The sequence below is a fragment of the Drosophila tropicalis genome, unplaced genomic scaffold, assembly GCF_018151085.1.
Source record: "Drosophila tropicalis isolate 14030-0801.00 unplaced genomic scaffold, ASM1815108v1 contig_443, whole genome shotgun sequence".
Classification (NCBI taxonomy): domain Eukaryota; kingdom Metazoa; phylum Arthropoda; class Insecta; order Diptera; family Drosophilidae; genus Drosophila; species Drosophila tropicalis.
In genome coordinates this window covers 4,847,388-4,867,274 of record NW_027172907.1, presented here as the reverse complement: position 1 = coordinate 4,867,274, position 19,887 = coordinate 4,847,388, and the positions used below count along the sequence as shown (strand labels likewise).

The window sequence follows — 19,887 nt, the reverse complement described above, 5'->3', positions numbered from 1 at the left end:
AAATAGATATTATTCACATTTATTTAAACATAGCTACAAAATTTTTTTATTTACTTTTATTCTATTTTTGTTTTTCAAAACTAAATTCAAAAATTATTTTTTTAAAGTATGTGATTTAGACAATTAATAATTATTATTAGATAAAAACTTTATTAGAATATTTAAAAATAAAACAGTATATTAATTGGATAATACCTGCGAATTCCTATAATTAAATTTTGTCATCACTAAGGCAGGTGCCAAGTGAAATGCAACCATGTGTGATCTGCACGCCATCCCTGGTTCTGGGTCTGTTGCTGATGTATGCATGTATGTTTGTGTGTGAGTGCGCGCGTGTCTGTGTGTGTGGGTGCGTGTTGTGTGTGCGAAAACAGAGCAAAAACAATTGCGCGACAAAAATTGAAAATATCATTAAATATTAAATAGCTACAGTAAATTGTGAAATTTGAAACTTATAAGTTAAATTAAGTAGAGTATTCTTTACATAAATAATATCAATTTAAAGGCATTTCGTGTAGCAAAAGGTGAAAAATAAAGTCACGTATGTGTGTTTTGTTTGTTGTTGTTTTTACTTTTTATCAGCAGCAGCAGAAGCAGCCCCTAGCGCTGTGTACATGCATACATATGCACATTTACATACATATGTATGTGTGCGTATGTATTTAATAACATATTTATTACGCTGCTTTTCTGTTGTTTTCTTTTCTGTTAAATACGCAATCCAAAATATGTATTAATCTATTTTTCCAATAACTGACAAAGAAGAAATGAATAGTGAGAGCGAGCGAGATGGAGTGAGGAAAGGAGTTGTTAGGACTCTTTGTGTGTTTGGCCATTCTCTTTGTTAAAACGTTACTTTACTTTCTGTTTTTATTTTCTTTTGCAGCTAGCCTTTAGCCACCCCACCCCCCCATCCATAGACAGTATGATGAGCCTGCTGGGCCGACCCGATGTGGACGCGGGTGAAGTTTTTGTCAATTTCAATCAAAACATAACGTAAGAAAAGATATCCGAAATCAAGATGATGTTCAGATCAAATTCAGTTAAAAAAAAAAAACATATTAGCAGAATTCAAGGCTATTCTTTGAAAGCAATTTGTTTTCTGAACTTCGTTCTTGGTATTTAGAGTACTTTTTATTATTTTTTTTTACTGATTCCTTGATTTCCGTTTTTTTTTTTAATAGTTCGCTTGCAGTTGCCACCAGCGGCGGCTACAGCCTGTATAGCTTAGGCTCAGTGGATTCGGCACTGGATAAAATCTATCACACGAAAAGCGATGAGCTGTTTTTAATTGAACGTTTATTCGAGAGTTCGCTGGTGGCCATTGTTTCGCAGAGGGCACCCAGAAAACTGAAGGTGTGTCATTTCAAGAAGCAGAGCGAAATCTGCAATTACTCCTATGCCAACACAATTTTGGCTGTGAAATTAAATCGCGAACGTTTGATTGTCTGTTTGGAGGAGTCGTTGTATATACACAATATCCAGGATATGAAGGTGGTGCATACTATACGGGATACTCCATGCAATCCATTAGGCTTATGTGCTCTCTCCTCTTCGTCGGACCATTGCTATCTGGCCTATCCGGGCAGTGTGACCTCGGGTGAGGTTCAAATCTTTGATGCCATCAATTTGCATGCCAAGACCATGATACCCGCTCATGATACTCCACTGGCGGCCATTGCCTTCAGTCCATCGGGCACAGAGATAGCCACAGCTAGCGAGAGGGGCACAGTTATACGAGTCTTTAGCTCCCAGGATGGCAGTCGATTGTTTGAATTGCGTCGAGGACTTAAGCGTTGTGTATCGATTGTGTCCCTGTCGTTTAGCACTTGCTCCGAGTATTTGGTGTCCAGCTCGAACACAGAAACGGTGCACATCTTTCGCCTAGATCGTAGTGCCACTGAGCAAGCCGATCATGGGAAGCAATCGAGTGACGATTGGATGGGGTAAGTGGTGTTGGATATTGTTTATTTCTCATTAACAACTTGGGATGTAGCTATCATTAAGGTTTAAGATTTTAAATATTTGAAATCTGCATCCTTCGTTGAATCTTTGTTTTGACTGTATGAATTTAAATGGTGGCGTGATTGTGTGAAACTTCTCCTATATGTCTATGCATTTCACTTTTATCTCCATCATTTTCATTATCCTAGCGTAATAGAGCGAATGTCTTGTGTATGTCTTGTCTACTTGTGTTGTGAACTCTTATTCTTTGCTTAATTTGTGCGTTGTGACATTTATCTATTTTTCTTTTCTTTCATTTTTATAAAACCACAAAAAAAAAAACAAATGAAAACAAACACGAACCACCAAATCAACCGCAACAAACAAAAACACCAAATCAAAACTCATCAACTATCTACTCTCTCATGCCAAGTTACTCGTTTTTTAGATTCTTGAGCAAAACGGTCACCAGTTACCTGCCCACACAGGTGACCGATGTGTTCAGCCAGGGACGAGCCTTTGCTTCGGTCACACTGCCCGAGGCAGGAGTGCGACGAATGTGCGCCATAGCCACAATTCAAAAGCAGCTTAGGTAAGTCGAATCCAATTTATTAGAAAGCAGGCGACAAATATATAGAATAGAAAGGTGCTAAGCGTTTAGTTGTAGTTTTAACATTGAATAATTTAATTGATATGTTTTTTTTCATTTTACAGGCTTTTGATTGCCTCGCAGGATGGTTACTTGTATGTCTATTCCATACCTTCAATTGAGGGAGCAGAGTGTCAGCTTATCAAGAGACATGATCTGCGTCTGGAGGATCATTATGCCATGGATATTAAAGGTGCTTAGTATAATCGCACAAACACACATACACACACCAATTCCCATACTCCTCGTATTTACACCTCCCCCCACATCCAACATACATACAAATCGCAAAAAAATATTCCTTTTAGTTAAACTCACCTTGAACTTTAGGCCTTAACAGTGGTGTGAGCATTGGTGGTGCGGCTGGAGTACCACCCGGCAGTGGCGGTGGTGTTAGTGGTGCTGCTGCTGTCGATGGCAAAAGTTCGGATAAACCAGGCAGCTCTACGGGTGGAGGAGGTGTAGGATCCGGGGCCGGGGCCGGGGCTGGATCTGCAGGTGGAGGCGGAGGATCCGGATCAAATGCCAGCTATGCCTCAACTGTTAAGGGTGATGAGCCAACTGGTGGATCTGCTTCTTCCACTTAAATGGGTGAAACATTTCGGTTTTGGCAAATACACTCATTCATCAAAAAACAAAAGAAAAAAAAAATAACTCACTCCTCAAAGTAGTACATATGTAATGTATATGGACGACGATGCTAAAGTGATCTGATCCGGTGACGACCGATTTAGTGGGCTCTTCTCTGTGTGGCGTCAAGCATAAATAAGTAAATAAATGAATAGGTCTTAGACTTAATTTTTGTCTTTAGCTTTTAAAAATGTTATCAACAAAAAACAAAAAAAAAAAAAAAAAAAAAAAACAAAACAAATTATGGCAAAATCTTCCTCGTTTTTATACCAACAACACCAACCAATTGAGAGAGACAGAAGCTGAAAGGAATTTTCTAGACTCTCCATCCTGTCTTTCTCTCCCTTATAACCATGCCGAAACAATTTTTTTTTTTTTTAGTTTTTAAGCCTTTTCAATGCTTTTTTGTCGTACACTTTCTTAAGTTAGTTGTTAATTAATTTAAACAAAATTTATAATTTGCCTGCTTCTAAAAACAAATAAAAAAATTAGACTTTGTTAATGTTTTCATTTTTTACATCTTTAGTTCTTTAGTTATTTTAAAATATTCTGCCCCTCTTCTTGACAATCCACCGAAATCGCTTCAATTTTCCCCAAACATTAAAAAATCAATTTTTCAAACAGACGAGTGAAAAAAAAAAATTCCAAATTTTTGGTGTGTGCAATGGAGGAACAATTTTTCGGCATACATATAATATATAAGTATAATATACATATATATTTTGTACAAAGTCAATAAAAAAAAAAAAATTAAACATTTTAGAACATATGTAAACCGTTTACAAAAAGCAAACCATACGCTACTTTATTGTATTCAATAAAAATTATTTAAACTAATAAGAATTTAAAATTGGGCGGGCCTTATCGATAATAAAATCTATCGGTTAGTCGACATTATCGGAGCAAGCCTATCGGTTAATCGACATTATCGGAACAAACCTATCGGTTAGTCGACATTATCTATGTAATTGCCATCACTATTAACAGATAGTTCACCCTATTAATGGATACCATTTAACATTTGAAAAGAAAATTTAAATAGACGAATAAAAGTAAAGATTAAAACAAATTTAGTTCGGGATATGAAGGAGAACAACAAAATCCTTCAACTCATCTATGTGGCCTGGCGCGAACGCTGGTCCGACTCGCAATGGGGTATCAACATAAAAAAGGCAAGCGAAAGTGGCGAAGTACATGCATTTGTATACATATGTATAAATTCGGGAATAATCAGAAAATCCTTGTTTTGTTTATTTTAAAACGTTAATTAAGCTTTTGTCCACATTGAGAATTTATAAACGAAGTTGTTAAGTGCCACACCACCAAGCATCCCATATTACTCATTCATTCCATTTTTATGGCACTGGCTAGTACGTCTTGATGCCGCTCGAACAGGGGCTCTTCGGCCTGGGCCAAGGCCAGGACTAACTGGCGCTGCTTCACCGATAAATTGCGCGGAATTCGCACTTTCAGTGTGATGATGTGATTGCCAATACCGTCTTGCGAACGCACTCCCTTATTCTTCAGGACAATTTGCGTCTCCGATTGAGTGCCCGGCTCGATACGTAACTCCACATTTTCGTAGAGACCGCGTGCCGTGAAATTGCCCCCAAGTATTGCCTCCGAAATGGTCAAATGCTTGTCCGTATGGATGTCATTACCAATGCGTCGAAAATATTCACTAGGCGGCACGTCGAGGCGATAGTTGACACGCTGCTTCGTATTGGGATTGTCGATGGTGATTACGTCGCCGGATTTGGAACCGGACGGTACCGTGATCAGCACCTCAACATTGGCCACTACGTAGCCGCGATTATCGCAAGTTTCACAATCGTTGCGATTGATGAATCGCTTCCCCTTGCATTGGCTGCATGTGTTCACCGACGTGAAGGTCACAGTTTTGGTGGTCACTTTCCCAGTTCCATTGCATCGTCGGCAGGGTTCCTTTCCAACCTCACGATGGGCCATCAGCTGGGACTTACCCTTACAGGTGTCACATTTACGTAAATAGCGTAAATCTAGTCGCTTCTTGCACCCAACTGTAGCATCCACAAATGAGAGTGACAAATCAAATTCATTTCCGGTCAACTTTTGAATTTCTGTTCATATTGGTTGGGGTTAAATTATATAGATGTTGAAATTTATTATGCTCTGATACATACCATCGTTTGATTTTTGCCTTTCATATTTTTTGGCCGTTTCCGGATCCATTTGCATTGGATTACCTGCTTGCGCCAGGAATGCCTGCTCATCCTTAATGCTACCTAATTGATCGTACTCCAGACGTTTCGTCTCATCCGTAAGAATGTTATATGCATTTGAAAGCTCTTGGAAGTGTTGCAATTTCTGCTCCGAATGTGTAGAGTCCGGGTGATAGCGCTTGGCCAAAGCATAGAAGGCTGAACGTATTTGCTGAATGGTTGCATGTTTATGTACACCCAGCACCTTGTAATAGTAGTCCTTGGGCAATCCACGATGCTGCATACGATTCTGCAGCATTTTACCTGTTTTGTTAGCTAGTTGTTGTTGCTGCTGCTGCAGCTGTTGCATTGTTGGTGACTTTACCTTGATCGAGGGCGTGGATCGCTGATACTTCATTTCGGCTTGGCGATCGGGATAATAGACCGGCTTTTGGGTTCGGAACTGATATTGGCTCACCAAACGCTTCCAAATTGAACACGCCGCAGTAGCAGGAGCCGTTGGCATCATCCTTCTAAGAGTCTCCGGCTGGCAGGTGGTACGAAGACTGGCCAAGCCGACAAAATAAGTGTACATTGGAATGCGTTGAAAATTTAAACGTAACATATAAGAACACGCGCGCAACTTTGTGTAGTTTATGTCTGAAGTGGTAGGAAGTTAGTTAACTGATAATTCAAGGATAATAATAATGAAAAAAGCAAATATTTGCCAGTATATTTATTTAGATATATGAACGTAACGAGACCCCGAGTGTGAATGAACAAATTCTTGACAAGACTGGGAAGTAAACTACTGACTGAACTAAACTGAACCTTTCGTTTGACAAATGTAAACTGACGTTTTTGAAATATATTTCATAGGTTCTGCCAAGAGGTGTGAGTGGAGATGTTTACAATTTGGCCGATTGCCTGATGCAGCAGGCTGTTATTGGATCCACAGCTAATCCGGTAATTGAAAATCGCAAACAATTTAATTTTGGCCATCATCATTGATCATTGTCATTTTGTTTAGTTGGTTTTAAACTATTTGAAGCATTCATTATGCGCTCACCTAGTCTCCCATGCCGCCGTCTTACGCTGCATAGCCAAATATGATAAACTGGAACGTGTCTATAGTGTTACGTCACTTTTGGAGTTTTTAATTAGCATAATAGATGGAGTGACTTGTCGGTAAGTCATCAATCAGATGGTTAATGTCTCTTTGTCAACTGATTTTCTTTCCAAATACAGCATCAAATCGGAGGAAACCCTTTTGCCATCCGCTGTTGTCCAACTAGTGCTTTGGCTATTACAGATCTTTGGGCGTACAGTCCAACATTATGAATTATATGGCGAGATTAGTGCCGAACAATCGTATATGCTGGATCAGACCTGTGTCGTTATCGATCGTTTGAGTCAACATCAGTTCCTGCTCTCGATCTTGTTTGTGGGATGCCATGAGGAGTTCGATTGCTATGCGCGTATACGTGACAAGTATGCCAGTATTAAGGGATCCCTTACAAATTCTAATTTCACATTAAACTCACCGGGCGTCGAACAACAGCTTCATCAGTTGGCCTATATTGATACAAAGCATTTGGATATGCAGAATTTGAATTCGCCGCAGCAGCCAGCGGAAAAGATCTCGTATTGTGTGCAGCCTCTATTGGCTGTGGAGGTGCTATTGAATCCCTGCAAGGACACAAGCTACTATGTGGCCGAATTACAAATGTTGCAACGGCTCAAGGGCTATACGAATACGCGCCTGTTCTATGAGATAATCAGGGCTGGCTTTCTCACATTAAGCAATGTGGCTGACACTAGTCCGGATACCATGTGGGGGGCATTTATGTTCTTCAAAATGCCTCATATTATCAAACAACTGCATGTTCTGCAAAGGATACCGGGAGATCAGCCACCACCAGTGGAATATATACCTGAATTGGTTGAGGCTTTGGAATTGCTAATCGAGGATAATCTTTTGCTGGATTTCATGGATACGAAGTGTTCGTGCAATATGATTGAATTTCTACTTAATGATTGGACAAAACAGCAGCTAGTTAATGATGTCCATGTCAAGAAATTTGCAAGCCAGAGAGAAGCCGCTTCTTTGTTGCTTAAGAAATGCGACAATGGACAACAGACGCCATCGAATATTAATTTTATTAAAAGGGCTGAAGTTCCACTCTCGGGTGTTCTAAAAACTCTTTGTACAAACAAGGTTCAGGATATGGTTAATGTGCTCTGCCAAGTACCAGTAGGCAATAGTTTTGAGCTCATCCTGTCAGTTGCCACTGTTGAAGGACGTCTTAAAACATTCGTTACCCGTCTAATCCAATGTAATGAGAATTCCAAGCCGCAGCCTGGCGAACTCGGCAAACTCTCGGTCATACGATCCACTCTTTTCGATGTCTCGTTTCTCATGCTGACTAGTATAGTGCAAACCTATGGATCCGATGTAAGTTGGTGCTTTACTTTGTACCCATTTTACACTGACATTTATATTGATTTTCAGATCGTCCTGTCTGAACGCGGAGATTCATTTTTCGAGAAGTGGGTTCGTGAATGCATGGTGGAGCGAAATAAACTAAAGAATCCCCGACAGATTTTGGCTTTGTGCGATGACGCCATTGTCGATGAACTGCTGCTGAATCTAAGCAAACCAGAAACCAGTCAATTAAAGCCAAGTAATCTCAGCTGGCAGGACATTTGTCTGAATCTGCCTGGAGTGTTACATCATGTGCTCATTGCCTGGGAGCAGGAGACTCTCTCGTCGGCAGATGTCAAAAACATTTTGGATAACATCAAAAGGCGCTTATTTAGCTTCTCAGTGTGCGCCACTAGTTTTCTGTGCGCCTACATGTACTCGGTAAGGGAGACGGAACTGTTAAAGCCATTGAATATGATTCAACAGTTTCTGGCTCCCCTGACCAGCGAGGAGTTGTCCAGTCAGGAGAATGCCAAGGAGCGTTTGGCCTTATCATATCAAATAATAAGGAAAATGCAGCACGATGTTCACCCGGCTCCAACCACCAAATCACGCCTAATTTCTCATACTCCATTGATAGATCAGTTCCGGGAAGTGTGGCGCACTGTTTCCGATGCCGGACATTTGCCGGTGCGGGCGGCTCAGACCCTGGAATCCCTAATGCTGGCAGGCGGAGCAGCATGGCTGGCTACTCAATTGGTGGAGCAATTGCTAACGTATAAATATACCCAAGACATGGCAAAAGCAATGGACATAGTGTTTGCTGTCATGCATTTGGATATTGAACGGAGCACTGAAGCTTTACTCCAGTTTGTAGTGGCGCCCTTAATGATACGGAGGCAAGGGTAAGTGGTTTTGGATTGTGATAAAGCACCATCAGGAACTCATCAAAATTGTGTTTTTATTGATTATTATTCCCTTTATAGCGATGACATCAATGAACCGCAATCATTGGTTCTGGCTCGCCTTTGTGTCTCTTGTATCATTTCTTGCCTCGAGACTCGCAATTCAAGTGCCTGTGTTGCCTCATTTAAGAAACGTTCACGCTCTCACGATGAAGAGGATATGGCTGCCAATACGCCCAAAGTGCGTAAAGTGATGGGCGATGGTAATAGTGACAACTCCAATGATTTTGCCGATGCGTCTGGTCTCGTTGGTAGTGGTACTGGAAAAACCCTGCTCAGCTCCACTGCCACTTCTTCAGACGTGCGTGCCACACCCCAGAACTTAAAGGAATCACTTCAATCCAGTATTCAGCACATCTTTGGTGTATTTGTGCAATTTGTCAGTGGGGATGAGCTGTCACCAAAGGCCATCTTTGTATATCAATTCATTTCCCTGCTAATTGAGTGCGGTGGCGAACGGGTTGCTCCTGTTCTGAGATTATTGCCAAGCAATTTGGTGCAACAATTGCTGAAGGTAATGGCCACAGAAGATATTGGTGTGGGGTTAATCAGCCGACTCTATGATCTTCGTTCGACAGCGGGCAGACAATCGGCTGTTACCGACTTGTGTCTGTGGAGGAATATGAATCTGTCCAGAAACAGTATACATCTGTGAGCGGATGGACACATATAGAAACAAAACAGGGGGGATGGGGAGGGTAAAGTATTTGCTAAATAAAAATAAATTGTATTAAAAGAACTATAAATTTATTATTGTGACTTATGATTTCTTTTCCGGGGAGTTATGTGCGATAGCATTTAATCAAATCGAACTATGTATATTTAAATTGAATCTATCCAAAATGGAGAGTTGTTTGGACTCATCTTGATTACGATCTAAAAATCAGACTTTTATAAATCCATCAAATTGCAATAATTTGATATATTCTTTATAATTTTAAACAATTCTCAAAACAAGGAAAATCATTTTAACATGCTTTTTTTACTTTTGCTTCGTGTTCTTGTTTTCTTCATTTATTACAATAATTTGTTGTTTTTGCAAGGAGTACGGTATGGTGTTGTGGGGGGAGAGGATAGGAGAGCAGGACCAGGAGCAGTGATTGTAGGGAGAGGTGGCTTAAATTAATAAAGTTGTATATCACTTGGGCATGCAGCACTCAAAGTAAGTTTCGCCCACATAGCCACCACGCATGGCCTTCTTCACATTATACTCAAACTGTCGTCGATTGCTTTGTAGAACATCAGCTGCCTCTTTATTGAGAGGATCCTCCGGATTGGGTTCCTAATGAACAATAAACGAGCAGAAACACAAGAAAAGAAGAAAGATACATTGAACCAAGAGAAATACATTTGTACAATTCGACTTTACCAAAAATAAAAACTGCAAGCCATAAACAATGGAATTAATAGTCAGCACTGGATTCCAATCTTCACGCAAAATATTCAAGCACACATTACCCTCCAAATCAATGTTGGGGTGATAGACCAGTGTCGCGCACTTGACTTTGGGCGGTTCATGCGGGTAATTGGAGCCCACACGAAAATTGAATACGAATCGGCCATCCTTGTAGAAGCCCTCATCTGGGCTAATGATCAATTTAAAGTTGAGCAAGTCATCGGCATCCGGAAATTCTGTCACGCAAGTCTTAGGCAGGTTCAGTTCACTGATATCTGCACATAGTTAAAAGAAAAATGGCAATATTGAGGACTAAAATTTCATGGCAAGATTCAACACCCAACGGCTTGGGCTTGTCAGTCTAACCTTTCTGTATGCGCAGTTGGGCAGCCGAGGCTTTCTTTTGCTGGCCACCGCTACCCTTTTGTTCGCCCTCCTTCATTTGTTGCTTCAGCGAGAACAGCCTAATCATTTTTGCTATAGTATTTTATTTTTGCTGGCGTTTATTTTAAAGTCTTTCTCTTAAATGGGAGCTCCCTTTGCGCGGCAATTTTAGTTGTTTCTTGAATGTTGATGAGATACTTTACCGTATGGCAAATATCAATGCATAGTTCGATATTGTTACAAAAGGTTTGTTGCTTATTAAATGTGATGGATGACCTGCGTACCGTACAATTTTGTTATTTTTCTTTATTTTAATATGAATTCCGCTTTGTCTGCTTCTCAGTATGGCCAGATGTGTTTATTGCTGGCATTGCCACATTTTCAAAATCTCGCAGTGGGTAAGCCTACTAGCAAAACTAGGGCTGACACTTTTAAAACTGAGTTAGCGACGGCCTACTGTTAACCCAGTGTAAACTTTTTAAAATTTGAAATTTTTAACTTACAACTATTTCAAAACAAATAATGCTTAAGGCAATATAAGTAAAAATAGGTTAAAAAGTTTTCCAACAGTTTTCGAGAAAACTGCATGTCTATGGACCCATGTTGTTCTTCCGTGGGAAACTTATAAATATATGTAGAGTTGCCACACTACACACTTGCAATTTATTGGGAGCTGTTGATCGATATTTTGAATATCGAAATTTCCAGTATCGATATATTAATTATCGACATTTCCAGCATCGATATATTAATTATCGACATTTCCAGTATCGATATATTAATTATCGAACTTTTTGAATAAAATTTGTATGAAATGAATTTGTATCATATTAAAAGTTGTATCAATGTTTTGCCATGGTATTCATGGTGAACCGGTCCCTTAATTTGTTGCTTTTCAAAGGAAAAAGCATTTGATTTTGCATTTAGCATCGAAAAGTTTCCCGAACATTAAATGCAGCATCAATTTAGCACCAAAACCCAAGCATTTATGTATTTTCTTTCGAAAACGTGACAAAACTGGATAATGAGACTTCTCTCAATTTTTATTGAGCCGTGTTTTTGGAGCCCAGTTTTTACTTATTGAAGTTTTTTTTTCAAGGATTTCCATCATTTTTTTAGCATATTTGATATTTAGTGTTCGGTTTATCCAAATTTTTACAATTTTTTGAATATTGTTAACCCCTTTTGAAAGAAAACTCGATGTTATTTTTATTGTTCTTTATAAAACAGATAATATCTCGATGTATATATATATATATATATATATATATATATTTTATATATATATCCATATATGTGTGTATATATATGCTTTTTTATAGTTTTGTAGATTAAAATATACAAAATTTAGCTAAAAATCTTAAGACTCTTACGTTCTTTCATAACAGTTAATAATTATGCTAGCGTGTGTTTCTTTCGTTTTTTTTTTTTTAATTTTTTTTGTTTTTTTTGTTTTTACTTATTTATGTTGGTTTTGGGTAAAAAAAGTCGGTATTAAGACTAATCCATTCTCAATCTCTTGCTTTTTGCTCTCTAACCTTTAAAATTCACCTACATATCTCGTTGCCATCTGCTCTCTATTATTCGTCTATATCTACCTATATATATGTTCTATATAAATAAGTTAATATTCATATACGTTTTTTTTCACTAAAAATCTGGCTGGCATTTGCTGATTCCACAGACAATTCATTGACTTCAATTTGTCTGTTTAATTTACATGAAAAAAAAAAATAAAAATAAAAAAAAAAAAATGTGCATTAATACACTTACATATACATATATAGAGAAAGTGTTTGGTTAAATACATTTATATATATAAATATTTTCTAGTTGGTAATTCTTTCGACAACATATTTTACTATACGAGGGTCACATAAATCTAAAAAAAAAAAAAAAAAATCAATCCTTTTTAAAATATTTTGTTTTAGCCTTTTTTTTTTGTTTGGGATATTTCACTTATTTGGTAGAGAAGAATTTTAGCCTAGAAATCTTGCCGACACAGAGCAGAGATTTTTGTTTTTTCAATTATAATTAATAATTCATTAATTTAGTTGGTCTTATCCAGCATTTTAGTTTAGCCAATTTAACAAATAATTGGTGTATATATATATATTTATAGATGTATAAATTTGTTTAATGTATTTTTAAGTGGAAACTTGAGGTCCAGAAGTTGTTTATATATATACAAGTTATAGTGCCATATTTAAAATGTTAATATTGGTGGTGAATGGAAATATGGAAAATAGAATTATATAAGTATATATAAAAAAAAAACAAGACACACACATAAAACCTTTTTGTTCTCTCTAAAAACTATATATGTATCAAGGTTTTTTGTTGTTATTGAAATTTTCGTTTGTTTTTGTTTAAAGCTGCTTTTTTGTTTTTTGTTTTTTTTTTTTTTAATTTTGTTGAGGATTTTCGAGGGTTTTCTTGTTAGTTCAGATTATATACTAAATATATGTGTGTGTATTTAATGAATTTTCATTTTTTTTTTTTTTTTGGTTTTAATAGATTCATTGTTGTACTTATGTAGTAAAAAATGTAATTTTCGATGCGCCCTTTAACATTGAAGTATATATACATACTTTCCGTATAGATTCCACTAATTGTAAGATCTACATAAGTATAATAGACATATAATATGCGCATGCATGTGTGGGTGTGTGAGTGTGTATGTATGTATGTATATATAAAAATCCATGATCTCTCATATGATGATAATCCATTTGAAACCTCAAAAACTGAGACCCCATCTATATATCTATCGCATAATATTATGAATAATGAACATGAAAATGGAAACAGATTTATCTAAAATATTCTGTTAATCTGAGAAACGCTTTATAAATATGTTTTTTTTTTTCTTGTTTTTCTTTTTTTTTTTACTTAAGTATATGTATGTATATAGATTTATGTATGCATTGATTAGATTGTGTGTATGTATGTATGTATATAGACTTTGAATATATTTTCAACTTGGGAGGTATATCTAGATTCCAAATTTGTAGCGGGTTGCAAATATTTGTATCTCGTTTTCTTCTCTTTGACTTTACGTTTTTCGAAATAAAATGCATGCAAAAAACAAAGTGAAATAAAAAACTGCACTTTCTTCTTTTTTTTTTCCTTTTGAAATAATAATTTTATTTAAAAAATAAAAAAAAAATAATCATAAAAAAAATTTGTTTACAATGAACAGAGAGAGAAGAGAGTTATACTCAAAACTCATTTTTGTTTTGTTTGTTGGTTTATTATTATTTTAAAATTAAAATTAATTGAACATTTTGCAAACAAAATGCAGGGAAATAATGTTGGTAAACTTTTCTTACAAGCATAATAATAATAATTTTAATAATAATAATAATAATAATAGTAATAATAATAATAATAATAATATATAAAGGTACTTAGAGAACGCAACTAAAAGGAGAAATATATATATTATAGAACTAGGAGTTTGTTTTTGTTTCTTTTTTTTGTTTTTCTTTTTTTTTTAATATTGGTTTTTTCTTTCTTGTTTAGTTTTGTCGTCCTTTCATTCTCATTATAGTTATATTTTTCCTTTTATTTTGTTTTGTTTAAGAGATTGCACGTTTTGGGCAGTGTTTGGATTGTTGTTGTAGTTGTTGTTGTTGTTGTTGGTTGCATTGAAGACTATTTGCATTATGTTTGTTGTGTGTGTGTGTGTGTTTTGGTTGGTTCTGCATTTGTATTTTTGTGGCAGTGTTAAAGTTACGAAAATCAGAAATCTATGTTTATGTTAAGTTTAAAGTTTTCTTAGCATCTTCGAAAAGCGAAAAGAAAATGTGAGAGAAGTTTGTTTTTAGACTTTAGAGGGTTTTTCTTTGTTGAACTGCATGTCTGTCCGTGTGTGTGTGTTTGTGTGTGTGTGTGTAACTGTAAGGCGAAACTTAAGTTTTTGAAATCCTTTTCGTTTTATGATAAGAAAAACCAATGGATAATCTGGTTTTGAAAGATTTGAATTCATTTCCAGTTCAGCCTTACAGCTCTGGTCAGTTAGTTGCTTGATTGTTTGATTGATTGATTGATTGGTTTCTTCTTTCTATTTCTATACATATTAAAACAAAAAAAAAAAAAAAAAAAACTTATTAAATAATAATTACAAGAAAGTATTTTTTAGACCACCATTTCATTTTGTTTTTCTTTTGTTGCACTTAATGTGGTTTGTGGGATTAGGATTTGTTAAGGGATAAGTGCAGGACAAGGGCGGGTGGACATGGGGCAGGGGGTATAGATCAATAGTACTTAAATAAATAATCTAGAAGAATTTACGAATTATACATTTTACAATTTAAAACTATGAAATAATATTTACTTTTTTTTTTTTTGTTTGTTTTTTTTTTCATTATCTCATTCCCCTCTCTCACTCTCTCTCTCTCTCTTCTCACATCTTTCACTCTTTTTTACTTTCTTTTCTTTTTTTTTTTATAAAATAAGCAACAAAAACAATTATTTCCATCCCAGAGCCTTTCTGGGATAGAGCTTAAATTGGGGCGGGGTCGGGGTTGTTTTTTGTTTTTTAGGGAGGCAGGGGCCGAGGGGCAGTTAAAAAGTTATATATTAGGCTAGACTTGTATAAAGTTAAAGATATAGAGAATTTTTCGTAGCTAATAAGTTTACAATTACAAATTTTACAATAATATATATATATATGATTATATATATATATATATCCAATATCAAATATCAATATGAATCCATCAATAATAATAATAATAATAATAACCAATAATAACAATATGCAATTAATTAAATGTTACAATTACAACACTAACGCCAATGAATAGATCATTTTTAATTGTTTTTTTGTTTGCCGAATTCTCGATTCTTTTGTGTGTGTGTGTGTGTTGAGGGGCGGTTCGGGAGGAGGGGTATATATATGTATAGTATATATGTATAGGTATAGGGGGTATTATCAGCTAATGTAATTTATATCCATCGTGCTTACACTTAAAACTCAAATTCAACATATATAAAAAAAAAAAACTATTATTCCTCACATATTTAAATGTAGCATAACCATATTTGATGCACATAATATTTATATATATAAGTGTATATATATACTAGACATACGTGTGTGTGTGTGTATGTATACGCATAATGTTCTATATAGATCGGATCTCTTGCTCTTGCCTACATTGCTACTATTGCCGCTTTCCCTCCCATCCTCTCTGTCTGTCTGTCGTCTCTCCCCCGCTTGTTCTCTCTCTCTCTCTTTCTCTCTATCGGTTCCACTCTCTCTGTGTGTGTTGGAGAGGTTTCTTCTTTCTCCAGCGGGAAAGGGAGTTATTGCCAACGTTTCAGTTTCAGTTTTTAAAGTTATTTACACACGCCCATGACTTCGTCGTCATCTTCATCGTCATCATCTTAGACACCATTGCAATCGATCTCGACTATATCCTTGGGCACATCGACAAACTGATAGACTAACCTCTGACCATCCACCTTGGCCAAGATGCCACGCTGATAGTAATATCTCAATGCCCTGCCCATTGTCTCATAGTTCATGTCGGGCTTATTCTTATGCATGCCCCAGAGGCGGGACACCGCCTTCGAGTCCACCAGCTTGAACACGCCCTTCTCCCGATTTGTCCATTTAATGAAGCGCGGACAGTATTCACGATCCTGCAGCAATTTGAGCAGGAATTCCCACAAATATGTGGTGGAACCTTCGCGACTTCGCCGCTTCACACCCATTTCCAGTTTGGGCTTGCGCGGCTTCTTCGCCTTCCGCTGCTGGAAGCCACCCAATTCCAGCATATACGAGAGATCATAGCTGACACTAGAGGTCGCCGGCTGGATGACACTCTGTGAGACTGCCGCCGCACTGGCACTGAGCATGGCGGCAGCTGCCACCGCACTGCTGCTGCTTACCACCGCCGCCGCATTGGCCAATGTGGAATGCGTGTGCTGCTGCTGCTGCTGTTGCTGCTGCTGGGTTGAATGAGGATGCGGATGTGCAGAGTGCGAATGCGGTGGCTGTGGGCCGCCGCTAAGCTGGGAGTGCGGGTGCTGCTGCTGTTGATGTTGCTGGTGTTGTTGTTGTTGCTGCTGCTGCTGCTGCTGTTGCTGCTGCTGATGATGCTGATGCAGTGCCTGTTGTTGCTGATGCGACAATTGCTGATGGTTGAGTTGCTGCTGCTGCTGCGATTGCTGTTGCTGCTGCTGCTGCTGCAGGGAATGATAGCCATTGACAGCTGAGCTGCGCTGCGAGGCTGCCGCCGCTGCTGCTGCTGCTGCTGCTGTTGGTGTATTGAAGTAGGACGTTGTCAAATAGCTCGGAGTTTGTGGATTGCCGTTCGTGCCGTGATTACCGCCACCGCTCCCAGCTCCACTGCTGCCATAGTAATTATCGGGTACTGCAAAAAAAAATTGAGTAAAAACCATGATTTAGCATGTTATCTTAGAGAAATTATGCTTACACACATACATTCGTCCATACACCCACTCCCAAAGTTATGCTACATTTTTCTAAAACATCTCACATTGTCGCTTTACTTAATTTTGCTTACCTTTCTTAAGATTTTGCTAGTTCCCTCACTGCACCCCCTAAGTTATGCTACACATATGCAAATTCTTACAGCTTCATGCATTCGTCGTGACTATTTCACACTAATAAAATAAAAGTCACAGGTATAATTTTGTATGCTATTTAGTAAGTTTTTGTTTTTCTTCTTTTTTTTTTTTTTTTTTTTTTTTTACATCCGGCGTCAGCGTAGCGGTCGTCATCATCATCATCACCAACAACAACAACAACATTGTATTTATTGTTGTTGTCGTTGCCCAATTCAACAGTCAGTTGGTGGTTTTTGTTTTTTGGTGGACCAGCAACAGCAGCGGGCCCAAGGGTGCTGAGAGAGGAGGGCGACAGTTAAGATGACGACGAGTGGCTAGGCCAGGCAAGAGAGAGAGAGGGCTGGAGGAGTGGCAGAGGGGGTTGGCGTTGAATTAAAAACAAAAGTGCTTCTCACTAATACAGTGACAATTTGGCTGAGAGCAACGCACGCTTTCGTTAGCTGCTGCTGGTGCTGCTGTTCGTTGTCTCATCGTCGTTGCATTTGCGTTGGTGTCGTCGCTGCTGCTGCTCTCTCCGTCCATTGCTCTCTCTTGCGCGAGCTCTCTCGTTTATACTCTCGCCGTTTACTCTCTCAATCTCTCTCCGAGCAGAGGCCCCCATCATCGTTGCCACATTGGCGCTGCCTTCTCCTGCTGCTGCCGCTGCTGTTAACGTAGACGTCGTTGTCGTTGTCGTTGCTGTTGCTGTCGTTGTCGTTGTGACCTTCACAATTTGCGCAAAGGCAATGTGTCGATGACCACAGATTTTAATACACAGCGACTCACACACACACACTTGCGTTGAGAGCGAAACAAACACACAGACAAAGAGCATAAAAGCAGCGAGTGCAACACATTCGCATTGCAATTGATTGCGTTGTATGTATGTATTCAATTGTATGTATGTGTTTGTGTGCTGTTTGTTCGCCCCCTGCCTGACATTTTTAAATGTATTCAAATACCCATTAGAAGGGTATTTTTCATTAAAGATTTAATTAATCAACTGAATATTGATGCAGTGTTTATAGGGCAAGTCGAAGAGTGGTTTTCCATCTTTGTTTAACATATTTTCATAAGCTTCTAATGTGTCTAGAATCTAGCCTTTTTACTAATATTTCTCTTTTAATAATTGATTATAGGATATAGGATATCATTTAGTCGTAGCCTCCTTCATTTTGTTCTCTCTCTGATTATCCTCTTTTCGCTTTTGCAAACCGCTCAAAATGAACTGTCTGAACTTTTGCCTTTTGTACTTACACTCACACACACTCAGATTTAGTAATTTCTCCAATATTATGTATACGCCCCGGGTTGCAAACACACTCACATACATATGGCACTTATGTATCCATTTGGTTTACTTATCTATGTACTTACCACCAACACTGCGATTCCATATATTCCGCAACGAATTCGCCGCATTATTCTGATATAAATTCGGATGCAGAAATGTGCCCGTATGCAGGTGGGCGGCAACTGCCGCCGCTGCCGATGCTGAGGCTGATGCTGAGACTGATGCTGATGCTGCCGCTGCCGACGATGTGGGCATGCCCAGGCGTGCCTTCAATTCATCGGCACAGGGCTGGCCACCGGAACTGGAGCTATCCACATCGGATACACCGCTATCGGCTGGACTGGGCGGAAATGAACCTGAATTGTTGGCAACCAAACGAGGCAAACGAGGGAATTGAGGAAGAAAACGAAAACAAGAACAAAAACAAAAAAAAGGAGAACGAGGACAATTAGCATTTTTGAATTTTGATATTGTTGTCGAGGGCGTGGTGTGCACTGCTGGTTGGTGGTTCACCTTGCTGTGGACACGGTTGCCTTCTTCTTCTTCTTCTTCTTCTGCTACTACTACTAACACTACTGACTCTGACTTTACTCACCTGTTGTGGCTGTCGTGTAGTTTCTGTGATGTGGATTGTGGATTGCACCTCCGCTTAGCAGATTGTGTAGTAATGGCCGATGTGGTATGGCCAAAGGTTGTTGTTGTTGTTGCTGCTGCTGCTGCTGTTGGTGTGCATTATTGTTGCCCGTTGCACCATGTAAACTATGTTGCTGTTGTTGTTGTTGCTGCTGCTGTAGTGGAGTTAATAGTGGATTCTGCTCGGTTTTGATGTGAAGCAATGCAGAAGCTCCAGCAAATGCTGAGGCAGCATGTTGTTGTTGTTGTTGTTGCTGCTGTTGTTGTTGCTGTTGGTGTTGCTGTTGCAGGTGTTGTTGGTGTGGCTGTTGTTGTTGTTGTTGTTGCTGCTGCGGTGCCGGACTCGTTGATTGTTTAACAATAGGAATTTCAGTATCTAAAAAAAAGAGAAGAGATAACGAAATTTGCATTAGTTGTTAATTGAAAAAATGTTTTGTTTTTTTTTTTGTCATAAAAAAATTAACATGTCACATTCGAGTGATCTGCAATCGAAACATTTACTTTGATAACTTGACGATTTTGACCATTAAAACAAATCGAATTAGACTTCCAGAGAGAGAGAGGGAGGGAGAGGAAAAAAAGGAGATCTAGTAAAAGAAGGAAATAGTTCGCTAGTTTCTAGGGATTCGCTGCAATTTTCGAGAGGAGTATCAACCATATTGAGCCACTGTCTATGACCCAATTTATTGTTAAAAAATAAACCACTTAACCTCACTTAAGACACAACAGCAACAACAACCACAACCAAAAAAAGACAATCATCCTTATAACTGCCAAGACTGTCCTCTTGAAAGCTGTCAAAATG

General features: G+C 38.2%; 5 protein-coding genes across 14 annotated transcripts in view; 2 read left to right on the top strand and 3 right to left on the bottom strand.

Annotated features, from left to right (window-relative positions):
• Positions 1-291: 291 nt before the first annotated feature.
• Positions 292-3,725, top strand: Atg18a (Autophagy-related 18a). Of its 8 annotated transcripts, none has more exons than XM_068286252.1 (6): positions 292-309; positions 887-996; positions 1,185-1,946; positions 2,378-2,536; positions 2,659-2,786; positions 2,924-3,725. In XM_068286252.1, the coding sequence occupies exons 1-6, from the start codon at positions 304-306 to the stop codon at positions 3,178-3,180; spliced, it is 1,422 nt and encodes a 473-aa protein (XP_068142353.1). In that variant the 5' UTR covers positions 292-303; the 3' UTR covers positions 3,181-3,725. The 8 variants fall into 8 exon arrangements, with proteins under 8 accessions (XP_068142353.1, XP_068142355.1, XP_068142354.1 ...); XM_068286254.1 differs by lacking the exon at positions 292-309 and adding an exon at positions 338-541; XM_068286253.1 differs by lacking the exon at positions 292-309 and adding an exon at positions 339-524.
• Positions 3,726-4,204: 479 nt separating this feature from the next.
• Positions 4,205-9,539, top strand: MED24 (mediator complex subunit 24). Its single transcript, XM_068285921.1, has 6 exons — positions 4,205-4,395; positions 6,283-6,369; positions 6,434-6,591; positions 6,652-7,858; positions 7,916-8,733; positions 8,815-9,539. Exons 1-6 carry the CDS (start codon positions 4,306-4,308, stop codon positions 9,446-9,448), a joined length of 2,994 nt encoding a protein of 997 aa, XP_068142022.1. The 5' UTR covers positions 4,205-4,305; the 3' UTR covers positions 9,449-9,539.
• Positions 4,443-6,224, bottom strand: LOC137573861 (chaperone protein DnaJ). 2 transcript variants are annotated; one of them, XM_068285923.1, is made up of 3 exons: positions 5,789-6,224; positions 5,386-5,713; positions 4,443-5,322 (listed from the first exon to the last, which is right to left on the bottom strand). In XM_068285923.1, the coding sequence occupies exons 1-3, from the start codon at positions 6,026-6,028 to the stop codon at positions 4,568-4,570; spliced, it is 1,323 nt and encodes a 440-aa protein (XP_068142024.1). In that variant the 5' UTR covers positions 6,029-6,224; the 3' UTR covers positions 4,443-4,567. The 2 variants fall into 2 exon arrangements, with proteins under 2 accessions (XP_068142024.1, XP_068142023.1); XM_068285922.1 differs by having other exon boundaries at positions 5,386-6,223.
• Positions 9,540-9,756: 217 nt separating the features above from the next.
• On the bottom strand, positions 9,757-10,941 carry UbcE2M (NEDD8-conjugating enzyme UbcE2M). Its single transcript, XM_068285925.1, has 3 exons — positions 10,556-10,941; positions 10,163-10,464; positions 9,757-10,075 (listed from the first exon to the last, which is right to left on the bottom strand). Exons 1-3 carry the CDS (start codon positions 10,659-10,661, stop codon positions 9,932-9,934), a joined length of 552 nt encoding a protein of 183 aa, XP_068142026.1. The 5' UTR covers positions 10,662-10,941; the 3' UTR covers positions 9,757-9,931.
• Positions 10,942-14,169: 3,228 nt separating this feature from the next.
• Eip74EF (Ecdysone-induced protein E74) overlaps positions 14,170-19,887 on the bottom strand; it is a 47,892-nt gene continuing 42,174 nt past the window's right edge. For both annotated transcript variants that reach the window (XM_068285850.1, XM_068285849.1), the window contains 3 exons: positions 19,045-19,458; positions 18,533-18,805; positions 14,170-16,959 (listed from right to left, as the gene is read on the bottom strand). In XM_068285850.1, the coding sequence (XP_068141951.1) occupies positions 15,968-16,959; positions 18,533-18,805; positions 19,045-19,458 (1,679 nt within the window). In that variant the 3' untranslated portion in view covers positions 14,170-15,967. The remainder of the gene's footprint in view (positions 16,960-18,532; positions 18,806-19,044; positions 19,459-19,887) is intronic.